Here is a 14,799-nt window from a genome sequence, read left to right as displayed (position 1 = left end):
ACTGCAGACTCTGTGCGTGCTTAGCTATCCGGTGTTCAAAAGGTAAATAAATAAACGCTGCTCAAGGTGATGGCTGAAATTCTGTGAAGGCTCTCAACGCACTTTGTTCCAGTCGGTCTGCGGCTGCGCACACTGAATGCCACGTACTGGTTGACGTTGACAGTCTGGAGGACACTTCCTGATGCTGCTGCCCGGGTCTAGCTAGGCTAGCTAATAGATTAGATTTTCACGGTTTGGGGAAACCCGTGAAATACATCGTGGTCAAGTCGTCTGGTTCAGGTAAAAACATTACTTCGAGTTATGTTATAATTTAACTACAAAGCAGTTTCTATGCTATTACGGACTGTTGTGGTGCTAGCTAGCTACGCAGGGAGCTAACGCTACGCTAGCTCGTCCAAACAGGTGTCGAGACTGATACAGAGGGAGTTGTTTAACAAAAGATTCGTCAATTAATGATCTGATCGAGTCTATGTAAGGTGAAGTAGGGAAATTATCAGTTTATACCTTCTTACCTAGCTCTATTATAGGTAGAGCTGTTATAAGTTACACAGGAAACGGCTTGTTGACGACTCATTGTCATATAGGAAAAGCTAAGTGTTATTATTCCAGCTTTTTCAGATATACATCAGGAAATTAAACAGATCATTCATTTTTTTAAGTGTACGTAACGTATACAGTAAACACTGCAATGGCAGTGGTGAAACGGCCTAATAAGCGTTAGCAGTCAGTCCTGTTTGTTGATGGGCCACTGATAGATAACTGCGACTTTTGCCGTTATATAAAAGTTTTACTTTCGCTTCTGTGATATTTTAAGATTTGTTTCCAGAGCTCTAGAAATTAACTTGATAGACTCCGTTTCGGTTTAATTTTTTCCCCCAGTCGTACTCATTAAATGTTACTGTACGCTAAACGTTAGCTACCACCCAATCCCTAGCATCCAGCCAATTACTCATCTGGCCCGGACAGAAAGAGTATATTGCTGAGCTTACAACATCAGGAGATAACGTCAGAGTTAATCCAACTCGTGACTGTACACGAACGATGAGGTTTACGTTAACTTAACACAGTGTGTAAACCCCACCTTGTTTAATGAGTGCAGGCCTCTTATTACATACCCCCTCCCCCCAAAGAAATATCTGTTTTACCGGTATGATATGAGTAAAATGGGTTTTAATTTGCGATTACTTTGTAATCATTTATATGATTCGCCAAATGGCTTTGAAAGCTTTTTTCTCCTATCAGAAGAGATGATATTTTGGGTCAAAGTCTACAAGGAGGTCTGTTATTCTATAGCCGGTGCCACCTCACATGAAGATGTTTGACCCTTAGACTCTGGAGTGACATGGTTGACATTTAAGTCAAGGGAGGAGCGCTCCTGTTCTGTGTGTAATTTCAAACAGGCCTCAGTCAACATTAAGACAGTGAAGACAAGCTGTTAATTTCGGCATATTAATGTAATCATAGGACTGTTCTCACAGCAGCTGTTATGGCTCGATCGTGGCTCAAGAGTTGGGAGTTCGCTTTGTAATCGGAAGGTTGCCGGTTCGAGTCCTTGGGCAAGACACTTCACCCGTTGCCTACTGGTGGTGATCAAAGGGCCCGGTGTCTGGCAGCCTCTGTCAGTACGCCCCAGGGTGGCTGTGGCCATCACCAGTGTGTGAATGGGTGGATGACTGGTTGTGACTTGAAAAAGCGCTATACTGTTGACCTACTTATTCTGACCTAGTTTTAAAAAGGGCTTAACTAATAATTATATATTCTGTTCTATAAGCTAGACATACATGTTGCTGTGAATGCCATTTTGCTGACTAGTGGTGCCCTGGCACTGCAGTATGCATACCTCCTAAGTAGTTTTTGCGCTCTTATGTTCACACAGTTTAAAAAAAAAAATGTTATGACACATTTTTCCATGTTACTGTTTTTAGCCTGCTCCTGCTATCCTTGCATTTTCAATAAATTTCCATTTGAACCCTGCAGAGAAGAGATTATAAAAATAAATGCAAATAAACTGCCTTGGTGTGTGATATGTTTTGCTTTTCACGCCAGCTCTGTTTACACATGCAGTTTGGGAAGTTTCTGGATAGTTTCCCAGCAGAGAATGATTTAAGAGGGTTAAAAGGAAATAAAAATATAATGTGGCGCAATAATTATTTTATCTGAATTAGCCTTTGATAATCACTAAAAACTGTAGAATAAATCGTAATTGCAAATCAAATTTGAGTAATTATACAACCCTACTTTGTACTAAGGAGCTGGAAGGTTAAAGAGTGGCCAGTGTTCAGTGTGATTGTGTGTCACTCCCTGTTGGGTAATGCCTAGAAGAGTTCAGGGCTGCACTGAAAGTGTGAACACCTCTCTTCTACCTTTGTCAAGTGCTGGGAGCAGAAGAGGTCAGACGGCACCATGAACGGCCAGCTGGACCTGAGCGGGAAGCTGATCATCAAAGCCCAGTTGGGTGACGACATCCGACGCATTCCCATCCATAATGAAGACATTACCTATGATGAGCTGGTGCTCATGATGCAGCGTGTCTTCAGGGGAAAGCTGCAGAGTAACGACGAGGTCACTATCAAATACAAGGATGAAGGTGAGTCAGGACACAGAAAAGGCCTGTGAGGCCTCATCCTCTGGTGACAAGTGTACTTCATGATGGTAATCTCAGCATATTTTCTTTGAAAGTGACAATTTGCTGTGCAGTTAATCATCTTTTGTCCCCATTTCCTGTTTACAGATGATGACCTCATTACCATTTTTGACAGCTCTGACCTCTCATTCGCCATCCAGTGTAGTAGAATACTCAAACTGACTTTGTTTGGTAAGAAATTAACACATTTCTTCTTATGGACTATATGCGTGTTTTTGCCTTGACGAATTCAAGGCTGTAGATGTTTAGTCTCTTACTTCAGCTGTTACAGCAGCCAGTCACTGGAGGGCAGTCTAGCTTATTTTTCCACACAGTAAACCTCAGCTCGTTACTGTCCAAATGAAAATGATCTACACTCCCTTCTGACTAATTTGTTTTGGAATCGCTGTTTCTTAGCACTGATTTAACAAACAAAACTATGACAGGTAGTAGATGTGTGTATTTTGTACCAGTTATTCTTGACAGAAAATAGCTTGGAGCAGGTTCGAACCAGAGCCTCTGCAAAGACCTTGTAGCTTATGGGTCGCCACCTCAACCTGTTGGGCTAAACCATTGCCCCGCCCAGATAATTCCACAGTCATTCAGTAGCTCAGCAGGTGTAACTCGTTGAATAATCAGTTACCTGACCAGCCAATATGCCTCACCCTAACATGTTATTCGGGCCTTGTTGCTGTCAGTAGTAAAAATATTGTGATGAAATTTCTGGGATTTTTTTGGGACTTAGTATGTTAGTTTTCCCAAAGTATGATTAAGATAAGTGAAATGGTAAAAAAGTGGACTTTGATCAAAGAGGTGTACTCAACATTGAGATTAATGGGCTTAGGCGAGTTTGTTTTGTTTGTGAGTTTATTCTTTCTTTTCTCTTTTTGTTTTAACTTGGCTACATCCATCCATCCATCCCTTTTTCAGTGCAGTGCTACAAGCAGGCAACAGGCAGGGCTCACCCTGGACATGTAGCCAGCCTATCACAGGGCCCTTGGCTATTTTGCTATAATATATCACTATAGTAAATATGCTGAACACATAACCTTAAGCAGGTTATGTTCAGAGTTCTAAATTTCAAATCAGCTGTATGCATTGTAATTTTCCTAACTATTTTTTTCCCAAACATCAAGCTCAGAGTATGATTTAGCTGTTATTCCTCTCTGAAGCAGAAGGATCAGAGTTTTCGGTTTAAGAAAGCCTGGCTGTGTCGACCATGCTTTTGCCGTACACGTTTTAGCCTCATTGTTTACAGGTTTGTGGTTAATAGGAGGCTTAAGATTTAAATTATACATTTTATTTGTAATATTTAATATTTTACAATCGTAATAGTCAGTCTATATTCCCACCCCTATTGCCACTTGCTTTGGATAGTGATTGAAAGGATGAGACTGCAGATAGAAGTGTTCAAAATGGGTTCCCTCCCTTAGTGGTGGGGTGAGGGGCTCAGTCTCTTTTTAGGATGCCTCTGAGGTGTTTCCAGCATCCCCAACTGGTAGAAGATCCTAGGACATGCTGAAGAGATGATGGCCCTTGCTTTGCTTGAGAACACCACAGTGCCCCCTTGGAGAACTGGATAGAGAGGTCTTAGGCTACGTTCACACTGCAGGCGAAAGCACATCAAATCCGATTTTTTTGACCCTATGCGACCCATATCCGATCATGCTATGACAGTGTGAACGGCGCAAATCCAATATTTTCAAATCCGATCTGGGTCACTTTCGTATGTGGTACTGAATCCGATACATATCCGATGTTTTAGAAAGCGACTGCTGTTTGAACGGTCAAGTCGCATTAAATCCGCCTTTTACGTCACCGACACAAGACTGAAGCCAATTATCAGCGCCAGAGAAGCGCCCGAGAAGACATCGCGAACGCTTCCTGGCCATCCAGTGTAGATGTTAGTGAAACTGTTGGGAAGACAATGTGAACATTTTATTTGTACTGTATAATCTGCAGATTCTGACAGGAATCTGCAGCTATCCTTTGAAGCACCGCTCCTCTAAAACAGCAATAAGGATCATTATTAGGTTATTTACATTATTATGTAAATAACAAAATAACTTAAAGCAAAAATTGGGAAACGTGAAGTCCGAAGTCTTTATATTAAGGGCCATCAGTCAAACAATATAGTTTGCTCTGGGTCTAAACAGAGCGCGTTGTGTGTGACGTCTTCTTTTGCGCATGCGGGCCGCTTTGAGCATTCACACTAGAGCGCGTTTGCTGTCGCATTTTATTTGTAGTGTGAACAAGCAGACAAAAAAATCGGATTTGATCAAAAAATCGGAATTGAGCATTAAGACCTGCAGTGTGAACGTAGCCATAGACCGTTAACTCAGATTAGTAGTAGAAATCGATGAATGCATGGAAAAAAAATGTTTTTAAATCCATAATGAAACACTACAAATAAAAATGCATTTTTTAAAATAGGCCATCAGTTAATTATTCTTATGTCTAAGGAAAAAAGGTACACTTTTGCTTATACTGAAGTGTATTGATAATCCTTGCTGACTGAAATGTATATGCTCAGATATGCCACATTTTCAGATTTATTTTTCTTTCAGTCACAGCAAAGCTGTGTATTAATGCTATGCGGTAAGAGAAGGAATATTCTGAGCCTGTGAAATTTTAAGTTGATTCTTTCACTAATCAAACTTTTTGGGGAGGCATTTTTACAGTACAGATGTTTTGTTATTCTGTTAACACAACACTGTGTCCAGTGTTTGGCTTGTGTTTTAGAGGATTGTCTTTCCTGGCTGTAACTAAATAGTGTTGGAGTTTTGTCAGTTTAGAAACAGCATACCAATACTGTTTTTGGGCTCTGGAGATTGGACCGTAACAACCAACAAATATTTGAAGCTTGGAGCACCTGATTGTGCTTCAGTGTCAACTGCGTGCTTGCTCACTGAATTGTAGACAGGAAGGCATGTCTCATCTGAGTGGACTGTGTAGCAGTACTGTCTATATGTTTTTGCGATAAGTACTTTTTGTGAAAAAGTTGCTCCAGGGCAATGAAAAGTCAGTAAGTTTTCAGTAGCGACGTGAACTGAAGTGTGTTAAATATCCCATGAACATGTTGGAATAGTTATGATTGGGTACCACCTTAAGCTTACTTTAAGTCAAACTTTGGGGTGTTTACAGCAGCGAAAAAGTGTGACTCGTAACCATAGCAAACCAGCATCAAATCTGTCATTAAAAACCTCTTTCACAACATTAGAAGTGCATCAGCACACATTCTCTACTGTCTAAACTGTATTAACAACATGATGTTGTTTCCTGTGCTCTGCTCTCAGTCACTCCTACTGTAGCCTCTATTATTAGGCTGGAAGCAGAAAGGGGTTTTTTTCTTCTCAAAAAAAAGTTGTTTAAGTTCCTACAAATCAAAACAGAGCCCTGGCTCGTAATCGCATGTCTTGACCTCACGTGGAAATTACACCGTCCAACATGTGTTGATATTCAGAGGCAGGGAGAGGAGCTGGAATCGCATGACGGCCTGCGTCTCAGCACAGTGCCTCATGAGCCCATCCGTCTCTGTTCAGCATTATTCAGTCAGACAGAGAAACTTGTGTGAGAGAGGAATGTGGAGCGACGTCCAGTTCATTCCTTTTGCAGTGGAAATTTCACTCTTTGGTCAGTGAGAAGATGTGGTACAGGGCATATAGAGTTGACTATTTTGAAGAGGTTTGTCACATGTTTCCTACAGATTAGCAGGTTTCAGTTTATTGCCAACAACCCGGCTCTATTCTTAGTTAAATGCTTTGCTGTCAGGGTGGGGTGACAGCGATTCCTGCTCAGCTCAGCAGCCGTTGTGAATGGCTTTGTGGAAGTAACCATGTGATAGATGATCCCAGTAATCCCAGGTATTTAGATTATGGAGCCAACAGATCATCACTCATAACATGCAGATACCTTATTGGCTTCCAAACAACTGGAGTGCAGAAGTCAGATAGTTTTAAATTTACCATTATGTGTTGAGCTATTTTGACTGGCCTCTTAGCTGCCAGGCATTTTTTAATTATTTATTTCCATTGTGATTTTCCGTCCAGTGCATAATGTGAAGTTCACCACATGAGTTTATTGTCAGGCGTCAATCCTTATAAACAGTTTTATTAATAAGTCTGGAGGAACTTTGGTGTTTCTGAGAGTGTGAGCCAATTCTGCTGCATTAGAGTCCACTCTGACCCAGATATTCTACTCTCGATTATCATCCAAACCATGATTTATATGACCAAGGGGTTCTAGACAGTAAGATATCACAATGAATAAGATGCAGTTTCAGTAGTTAACAAAATCGGTGGGAGTTTTGTAGTTTAAAAGTGCTCAACAGGAGCGCGGATGGAGAAGATTTTAATCTGCTTTATTACCAAAATAAATTATCGTTTTCTGATTTCTTCATCTTATTATCTGCAGTTAATGGTCAGCCGCGGCCTTTGGAGTCCAGTCAGGTAAAGTACCTGCGCAGGGAGCTCATTGAGCTCAGGAATAAAGTCAACAACCTCCTTGATACCCTGGAGCCCCCGACAGAGCCTGGTCTGGCTGCTACAGCCCCAGATAGTGGTAAGCACACTCACTCACACAATAGACTATATATAAGCTTGTTATATAATATAAGCCTATTGCCAAATGCAGTATAGTGTAGTCATAGAAAAAACAATTAAACATGTACACGAATTCATATTATGAACAACTCACTGGGTCGTTAGCAACTCTACAACCGGGTGGTTCTGTGATTCTTTTTGTTATAGTTTCTACTTTTAGATCTCTGGGACTCACTATAATCTTGGTAATGTGGACTGCGTGACCTCCTTAACTAATAAAAGTGGTTCATAGTCCACAGTATTGTAGTTGGAGTTATAAGAGCTGTATCCCGCAAAGACATTGGCACCAAACTGAGACGGTTTACTGGAGTCAGTAACTGTTGGATTAATTGAACACTTTTTTTATTATTTTTTTTAAACAAATATTTGTCTGCAGTTTGACTCTAAATTTGTTACATGCTAGATCAGTCCAGCCCGAGTGTGGTCAATCGCGCCCACATATGCGCACATGTTGAGCAAAAACAAGGTCTCTCTGACTAATCATAGCTGCGACCAAAGCTTTGATATTGTAAGCTGCAACATTAAAAGTTTTTAAAATATTTCTCATTACTTCTTAACAAATATGCTCATATAGTTTTGGGCCTTTAAGGATCAACTGAGTTAAATATAAAAGGGTAATCTGGAAAACTTGCAGTTTGTCAGAAACACCCAGACCCTTATTCGTTTTATTACACTTTTGTCTCCATGGCATCTTAACAAGCTAAAATGTTGTCTTAGCATCACATTTCCTCTTCCCTTTCCAGAATCAGTGGATGGGCGTGAAGGAAAAGTTGTGACAGCTGACCCCACAGTGAAACAGGCCACTCCAGTCAGTGCAGCCAGTATGTCGGCCTTTGATCCATTAAAAAACCAGGATGAGGTCAACAAGAATGTCATCTCCTCTTTTGGCCTGAGCGAGGACCAGGCCCCAGGTAGAGCCAAAGTGCAAATGCTATCTTTGAAAATTGAATTTATTTAATTGTCTAGTTTCTATATCAGGCATCTGCGTGTCTTCTGATCGTCTGTATTTGTGTGCCGTTTGTACAGCTCCCCCAGCAGTTGCAGCAGAGGAGCGTTCAGGAACCCCTGACAGCATTGCTTCTTCCTCATCTGCAGCGCCTCAACCAGGAGTGCCCCCTCAGCCACAGGCTCCATATGCTGGAGTGCAGCAGGGACCCCCAGCGGGCATGGATGGTGAGATGTGTGCACACGCACTTACTGTAGAAAATACACAAATAAAAAAAGCATACAGATCCTTTGACAGAGATATGTGTCCTCCAAAAAAGTAAGCACAGTTACATAATGTCTTTATAAGCACAGGGGTGTCAAAGGCCTCTGCAGTGTGGCAGATTAAGCAATTACTTTTTACAGTGGTGCTGTTAAACAGAATGTTTTTCCAAATTTGCCACCAAAGTAGCCTTACAAAAATGCGACTGCCTGCTGAGCTAATATGTTGACAAAAGCTCATCCAGGAGTATTTCTTTTCCAAAGAGTAGTTCTGACTAAAAAATGAAACTGAAGAAAGGATATAGCAGGTTTTCCAAGCTAAAGGAAATGCACACAGTTGTCAGTTTATTATGTACATTGTGTTTTAACTGCTTTGTTTAAATACAAGTACTCCCAATCCCAGTTTGTGTTGTTGAACTATTTTTCAGTCTACCTTCACTGATTTGAGTTATGTGTGTGTAATCTACCAATAAGTAAAGATGTAGAGTAGGAAGGATGCACCAGCTGTTACTGCTGCCATTGTAGCTCACTAAGCTTTTAGCTTTCATCCTGCCAGAGAAACACAGTAGACCAGAGCTAGTGGAAATTTCTGGAATTGAGGAAGATTGTTTAGATCAGAACAGATCAAATGGAGAGAAATATGATTGAATTTAAAAGAGCACACTGGGCCTCATTCACAGTGTGTGTGTGTGTGCACAAATTTGTCTTTAAATGGCGTGTAGGAGCGTTTCACACACAAATGTGGAATTCATCAGTCTTTTCCTTTCACAAATTTCTTTGTACAAAGCAAAAATTGCCTCAGAGCACAGAGTGTCAGAGGCCCTGCAGTGTGGGTGATTACAATAACATCTAACAGTGGAGCAACGTACACTGCAGGCACAAATGACAAGTAATTTAATTTCTGTCATATTTAACAGTTTTCCAACACAAACCAAAAAACAGGCACATAAAAAAAGAAATATATTTAGCCAAGAAAAGCCTTTAATGTGCTGTTTTCTTTAAACATCTTCTAATAAGCAACGGTTTTGCCTACATGTCACCAGTTCAGGCTAAATGGAAACCACAAACTTTCTTGACACTTGGTGCACATTTGTGATCATGGATCAGTTTAAAGGCGTACTTTGATAAAAGCGCTTTAACTGTCTCAGGTGATGGAGCATTCACTAGCCCAGTTATTGCAGCCTGAAGCTCCTAACCACTTATCTATTTCAGGGCTGGGCTGGAGCTGGATTACACACATGTAATGCATATGTAGCTGATCTTGAGCAAGAATGAAAGCACGCCTTGTATAGGGCATCACTATTGTTTGCCCTATACAAGCAATATAGGGCCTATAACACCATTATATCTTTTTTTGCACTCACATTAGTGAATGAGCCCCACTGATTTCATTGCATAGGTTGACTGTACTGTGCCTCACATTGACATATAATACATTTTTTCCATTTCCCATATTACTGATTATTGCATTTACTCTGACCTTGTTTTTTTTGGCAATCAGACCCATTCTGCAGTTGAAATAGCATATTTTTTATAATGACTAATTAACATTTAGTTTAATTTTAAACACAGTGTAATCATGAGCATCCCCATGTAATTAATATTCATCTTTCAGCGCGCCTTATCGTAGCTCTCTCTGCGGTGCAGTCTTTAACTCTGAATCATCTGGGGGGGGGGAGTATTTTGTTAACAGAACTAGATTCTAGCATCAAGCTCTCAGGGGGATTTGGTCTTACATGCCAATCTGTCTTGTTCTCATTCTCACTCCATATTCAAACTTTTCACTTAACACTTTCTGGCCTGTTTTTTGTTATAAAAGGCAGCCAGACAGGTGCAGCCACAGAGGTGAAGCATTTTGTATCGTTTCACTTATTGCTGTGAATGTGCTGGGTTGTTTTTTAGCTTGTGGTTTGGCTCAGCTGGATGTCCAGGCCAGTGGAGCAACGAAATAGCCTCATGTTGCACCCTGTGAGAGCTGTAACTTTCACTCTGAGCAGTCACTCCACAGACTCCTGACCACACCTGCTACGCTGAAGATCAGCACACGAGTTGTATGACTTCCATTTAGCTGGTGGTTTGCGGTTTGGCCTGGTTAGAGCACCAGAACCTATCCAGAGGGCATAATAAGAGTTTAGCTGGTCCAAAAGAGAAAGAGTGGGGATGGTTAGCCAGCAGCAGCAGCACACTGTTTTATTCAGAAGACCAAACAGAAAGATCAGGATTTTTTTTTTTTTTTTGTCCTTTTGTCAAAGGAAGATTAAGAGAGGAGTCAAGTGCTTTGGTCGCCAATATGTAGCTGTGGTCACCAGTAGCATGGAGAGAAGACACTCAGTTGTTCAAAGTAAACGAAAGGTGTTGGTTTCAGAACAAGCCATGACTTTTCCTTTGAAGTCGTTCTCCGTTTCTAGTTTGGTTCAAACATTTTAAAGTCAGAATCTTCCATACATACTATGAGTAATCTGCTATTAACCAAAGCAAACGCAAGGAGGGGGCTTTAGTGTATTGTTGTGTCACTGAAGGCCTAATGTGTGGGTGCATCAAACAAAAAAGTTTTAGATGTTGTGTAGCTATATGCTGGATGTAGGTAGTTATAAGAGATTCATTCAACACGTCACACGATATTGAGCAAACTTTAACCATGCTTCACTCCAACTTTGCTGTGCAGGTAGAAAACTCCCACAGATCAGTAAAGAATAACTTCTTAACAGCTGCAGAAATGATCTTCCAAACCCTGTCTTTATGCCCTGCATGCAGCAGGCTGGCATCTTCTTTTCCTTCGGTCAACCCTTTCCCTCACGTTATTCCTGTCCTCGGTTGCAGACTAGTATAAAAGCCTCAAGGCAAATCAGAGCAGCCTGTCAATGCACAAGAGTTTGTAAAACGGTGATCTGTGAGACTAGATGCCAACTGAGCATGTGTGGCCTTTTTTAAAAGTAGCCTCAAGCTCACTTTTAATGCAAACCTACGTTACTTGTTACCATAAGAATTCTGCTAACAAGATCCATAAGCAGATGGTAAAGATTTTACGCTATCCTTTGATGGACACTTGGCAAAAATCTTTTACATCTTTGCAAGAAAGAAAGAAACTGTAAACACGTGCGCATGTAACAGTGACTCAGAACAGTTACACGAGACTCTTAATCAGATGGGCAGATGTGGGTTCGATGTGAAATGTTTATTTAAAAATAGGACCTCATTATTCCTCCTAAAGACAAGTGGAGAGGTCAGCAGGCCTGCAGCCAAAGTGAAAGTAATTCTTCAGCCTACCTATCACATCTTTCACCCCTGATGGTTGACCTCTTGGAGAGGTCAGACAGCCGTGCATCTTTCCATCTCTGTTGCATAACTCTGATGATGGATTACAGGCGAGGAGAACAGGAGAAGCCAATTTCACACACGTGACTCGCCACACATGTAATATTCATGTAAGAAGATAACACATGGTTGCCACACCACTGAGGTGTTTATACAGAGACATCAAAGAGTTAGTCTTTCTAAGCATTTAGCTGTCAGGTGTCTCCCAAACCAGTCCAAAGTTTTCAGGCTGCATATTCCAGCAGACATTACTTTGTGCTGTATGGAATGTGTTTTTTGTGGAGTAATTCGCCTGGAGCATGTCGTTATATATGGATTTACTTTTGAATGCAGACAGTACAGAACAGAACAATCTGATAGGTGCTTAAAATCTCCTTTGAGCTTTCCTTTGGTGTAGATTCTCTAAGAACTGTGGAAAATAAGCACCAGTTTTTACCAGCACTTAATAATCCAGTGAACCCAGCCCTCTTTCATTATGCCTTCTCTCGCTGTGCTTTTCATGCGTCGTCACCCTACTTATTTGCCAGGCCAAAGATTTGGGAGTAGTATTTAGGCCTTGTTAAGGGAGAGAACAGTTGTTCGCCAAGTTTTTGCACATTTGCTGAACTCTAAGGCATTCGATGGAAAATGTAATGAGCAAATGAAAGTAGCAATAACAAAAAGACCTTTCCCTGTCATGAAAGATATACTCCTGATTACTGACTGTATTAAAAAGTGTAGCATGACGATGCTCCAGGTTTAAAGGCCTCGTAAGAATTACTATTTAAAGTAAAGTATTGGGATGATTGGACCTTTAGACTTGATCATTCTCCTCATTTGTCCGTAGGCGGTGCAAACCCATGAAGTCACTGTCTGCAAACACAGACGTGTCTTCTTTCTTGCAAAAAATCCAGGGTTATGTCTCCAAGCCTGCAGTGTTATTCATTCATTTATTTATTTATTTTATGCCTGCTCCTGCACGTGCATCTTTCTCTCTCGCTCGAAGACAGATTTTACTGTAATGTGCCACAGAGCAGTCTCTGTGGGAGATTAACAACAGATACTTCTATCAAAGTGGTTCCAGCTGTTTTCATTAAAGGAGTTGTGTGTTATTCTATCCCAATGCACAGGTGTTTCCGTGAAGATAGTCCCACGTGTGTCTGGGGTGGATCAGATAATATTGGCTCTCAAAAACAAAAAAAAAGCCAAGTGTAGATGCAACCAAGGGGCTTTCGAGCTGTTGTAACTGCATCCAATTATCTGAGGTCTATCGTCATCTTTAATCCTCCCAAATGTCTGTGGAGGTAGCCTGGTGATAATGGTGGTTAGAATTACACTATTACACCAAAATTAGCTGTTGAAAAGATGCTCTTAAAAAACCACGAAGCTGATTTGAAAGCCAGCTTGCAGTGTTCGTAGTATAAAGGTTAAACATCACTCTTTAGTCCAATATTTTCTCCACGCTTGCTGGTGATGAGGATACAAATCCAATAGGCAGTGGTCATATTGCTGTTGGACAAAATTAAATTCTTTGGCACTGATCATGATCATCCCCACCTTTTCAGGTCAAGTGTACCAGCAATACCAAGCTCCAGGTGGATACCCTCCTCAGCAGCCAGGTGCCCCACCTCAGCAGCAGTACGGTATGCAGTACCCTGGTAAGATTAAAAGTGATGCTAGCAGATAAACGGGTAGCTGCTGTTCTGTGTAGCCGATTTCTTTTATGTCTGGAGAGAATTAAGGATTCTCTCTCCCCTCTCGCAGCTGGATACAACCCTCAGCCCGGAGCCCCTCCACAGCCGCAGCAGCAGTTCCAGAACTATGCTCCTCCCTCCTCGCAGGCTCCAGCTCCTGGTGCAGCGCCAGCAGCAGGATTCCAGGGTGGGCAGCAGCAGCAGACCCATCCACCTCAGGGCACCCAGCAGTACCCACCAGGAGCATTCCCACCACAAAACTACACCTCCCAGGCCTCCCAACCTGCTAACTACACCATGCCGCCCAACTCCCAGCCCGGCTCAGGGTTCCAGCCCCGCCCAGGATATACCCCGCCTCCAGGCAACACTGTCACCCCTCCACCTGGAGCTGCCAACCCTTATGCCCGAAACCGCCCCCCTTATGGCCAGGGCTACACTCAACCGGGACCTGGGTACCGGTAAAATAAGATGGCAGATGTTACTGATCCCATCATCATCCTGTATGTGGCTCCAACTGTTTGAAGTGGGTGCAGAAATCTGGTTTACTGCCCTGCACCTTCCCTCTTCCCCTACCCTTGTACAATTATCAAATCCAAATTTAAAAAAGCACCCCCATCCCGAGTCTGATGGTTAGTGTTTGTACGCTGTCGCTCCAACACACCACTCTGTTCTGGCCCCGGTGTATGCTCCTCGTGTTATTTTTCCCGTCTTTTCCCTCCAGTTCCGTCGTCTGCTCAGCCCTCTTGTGTCTGCCATGGTAAAAAATGTAACCAGTCTGTATGCACACATGGAAAACCAAAACAGGCCGTTGCACAAACTGTTTGTCCTTTCCATGGTAACTCTTCATTTCGAGAGAAAGATCAGCATTCAGGCTGCATTTACAGCAAAAGCCTTTGTCTTGAATTTCCTCAGCATAGATGCGTTCATAAAACACTATCTCGATGAAAAGTTACCCCTTAGTCATGTTTTATTTTATTCTTTTTGATCAATTTCACCACCGTGTCGGTATTAATGATGTGTCAGTGATGGTGGGGAGCACTAGCTAAGTGATGGCCTATGGGAGGTATAGATCCCTGTGTCATTAAGAGGACTTTTTTTTTTTTTTGTTTAGCTTCTAATATCACCTCCAGTAAAGCTAGCTATTCCTTTCTTTCTCTTATCACTGGTTTTTACTAATATCAAATCAAATTGCTCCTTCAGTGAGATTAGTTGTTTATGTATAAACTGTAACATTTATTTCTCTGACCTAATAAATGATTGAGACCCATTTGGAGTCTGTGATGTCTTGCAGTGTTTTCTTCAACACACTGACTCTCTGAGGTTTTTATGAGTTCATGTCTCTGTTAAGTTTGGCTCATCTCTTATTCTTCTCCCCTGCCCG

At 41.7% G+C, this 14,799-nt stretch overlaps 1 protein-coding gene across 2 annotated transcripts; it reads left to right on the top strand.

The window, feature by feature from the left end:
* The first annotated feature begins 103 nt into the window (after positions 1-103).
* Positions 104-14,685, top strand: tfg (trafficking from ER to golgi regulator). Of its 2 annotated transcripts, none has more exons than XM_005935093.3 (8): positions 104-279; positions 2,374-2,587; positions 2,732-2,815; positions 7,037-7,183; positions 7,968-8,135; positions 8,251-8,397; positions 13,290-13,367; positions 13,489-14,685. In XM_005935093.3, the coding sequence occupies exons 2-8, from the start codon at positions 2,404-2,406 to the stop codon at positions 13,878-13,880; spliced, it is 1,200 nt and encodes a 399-aa protein (XP_005935155.1). In that variant the 5' UTR covers positions 104-279; positions 2,374-2,403; the 3' UTR covers positions 13,881-14,685. The 2 variants fall into 2 exon arrangements, with proteins under 2 accessions (XP_005935155.1, XP_005935154.1); XM_005935092.3 differs by having other exon boundaries at positions 108-279; positions 13,290-13,382.
* The last annotated feature ends 114 nt before the right edge of the window (positions 14,686-14,799 follow it).

This window comes from Haplochromis burtoni, unplaced genomic scaffold (assembly GCF_018398535.1).
Source record: "Haplochromis burtoni strain Fernald_Lab_line unplaced genomic scaffold, NCSU_Asbu1 Contig_75, whole genome shotgun sequence".
NCBI lineage: Eukaryota > Metazoa > Chordata > Actinopteri > Cichliformes > Cichlidae > Haplochromis > Haplochromis burtoni.
Note: the sequence above shows the minus strand (reverse complement) of the source record. Positions and strands in the feature narration are given on the sequence as shown.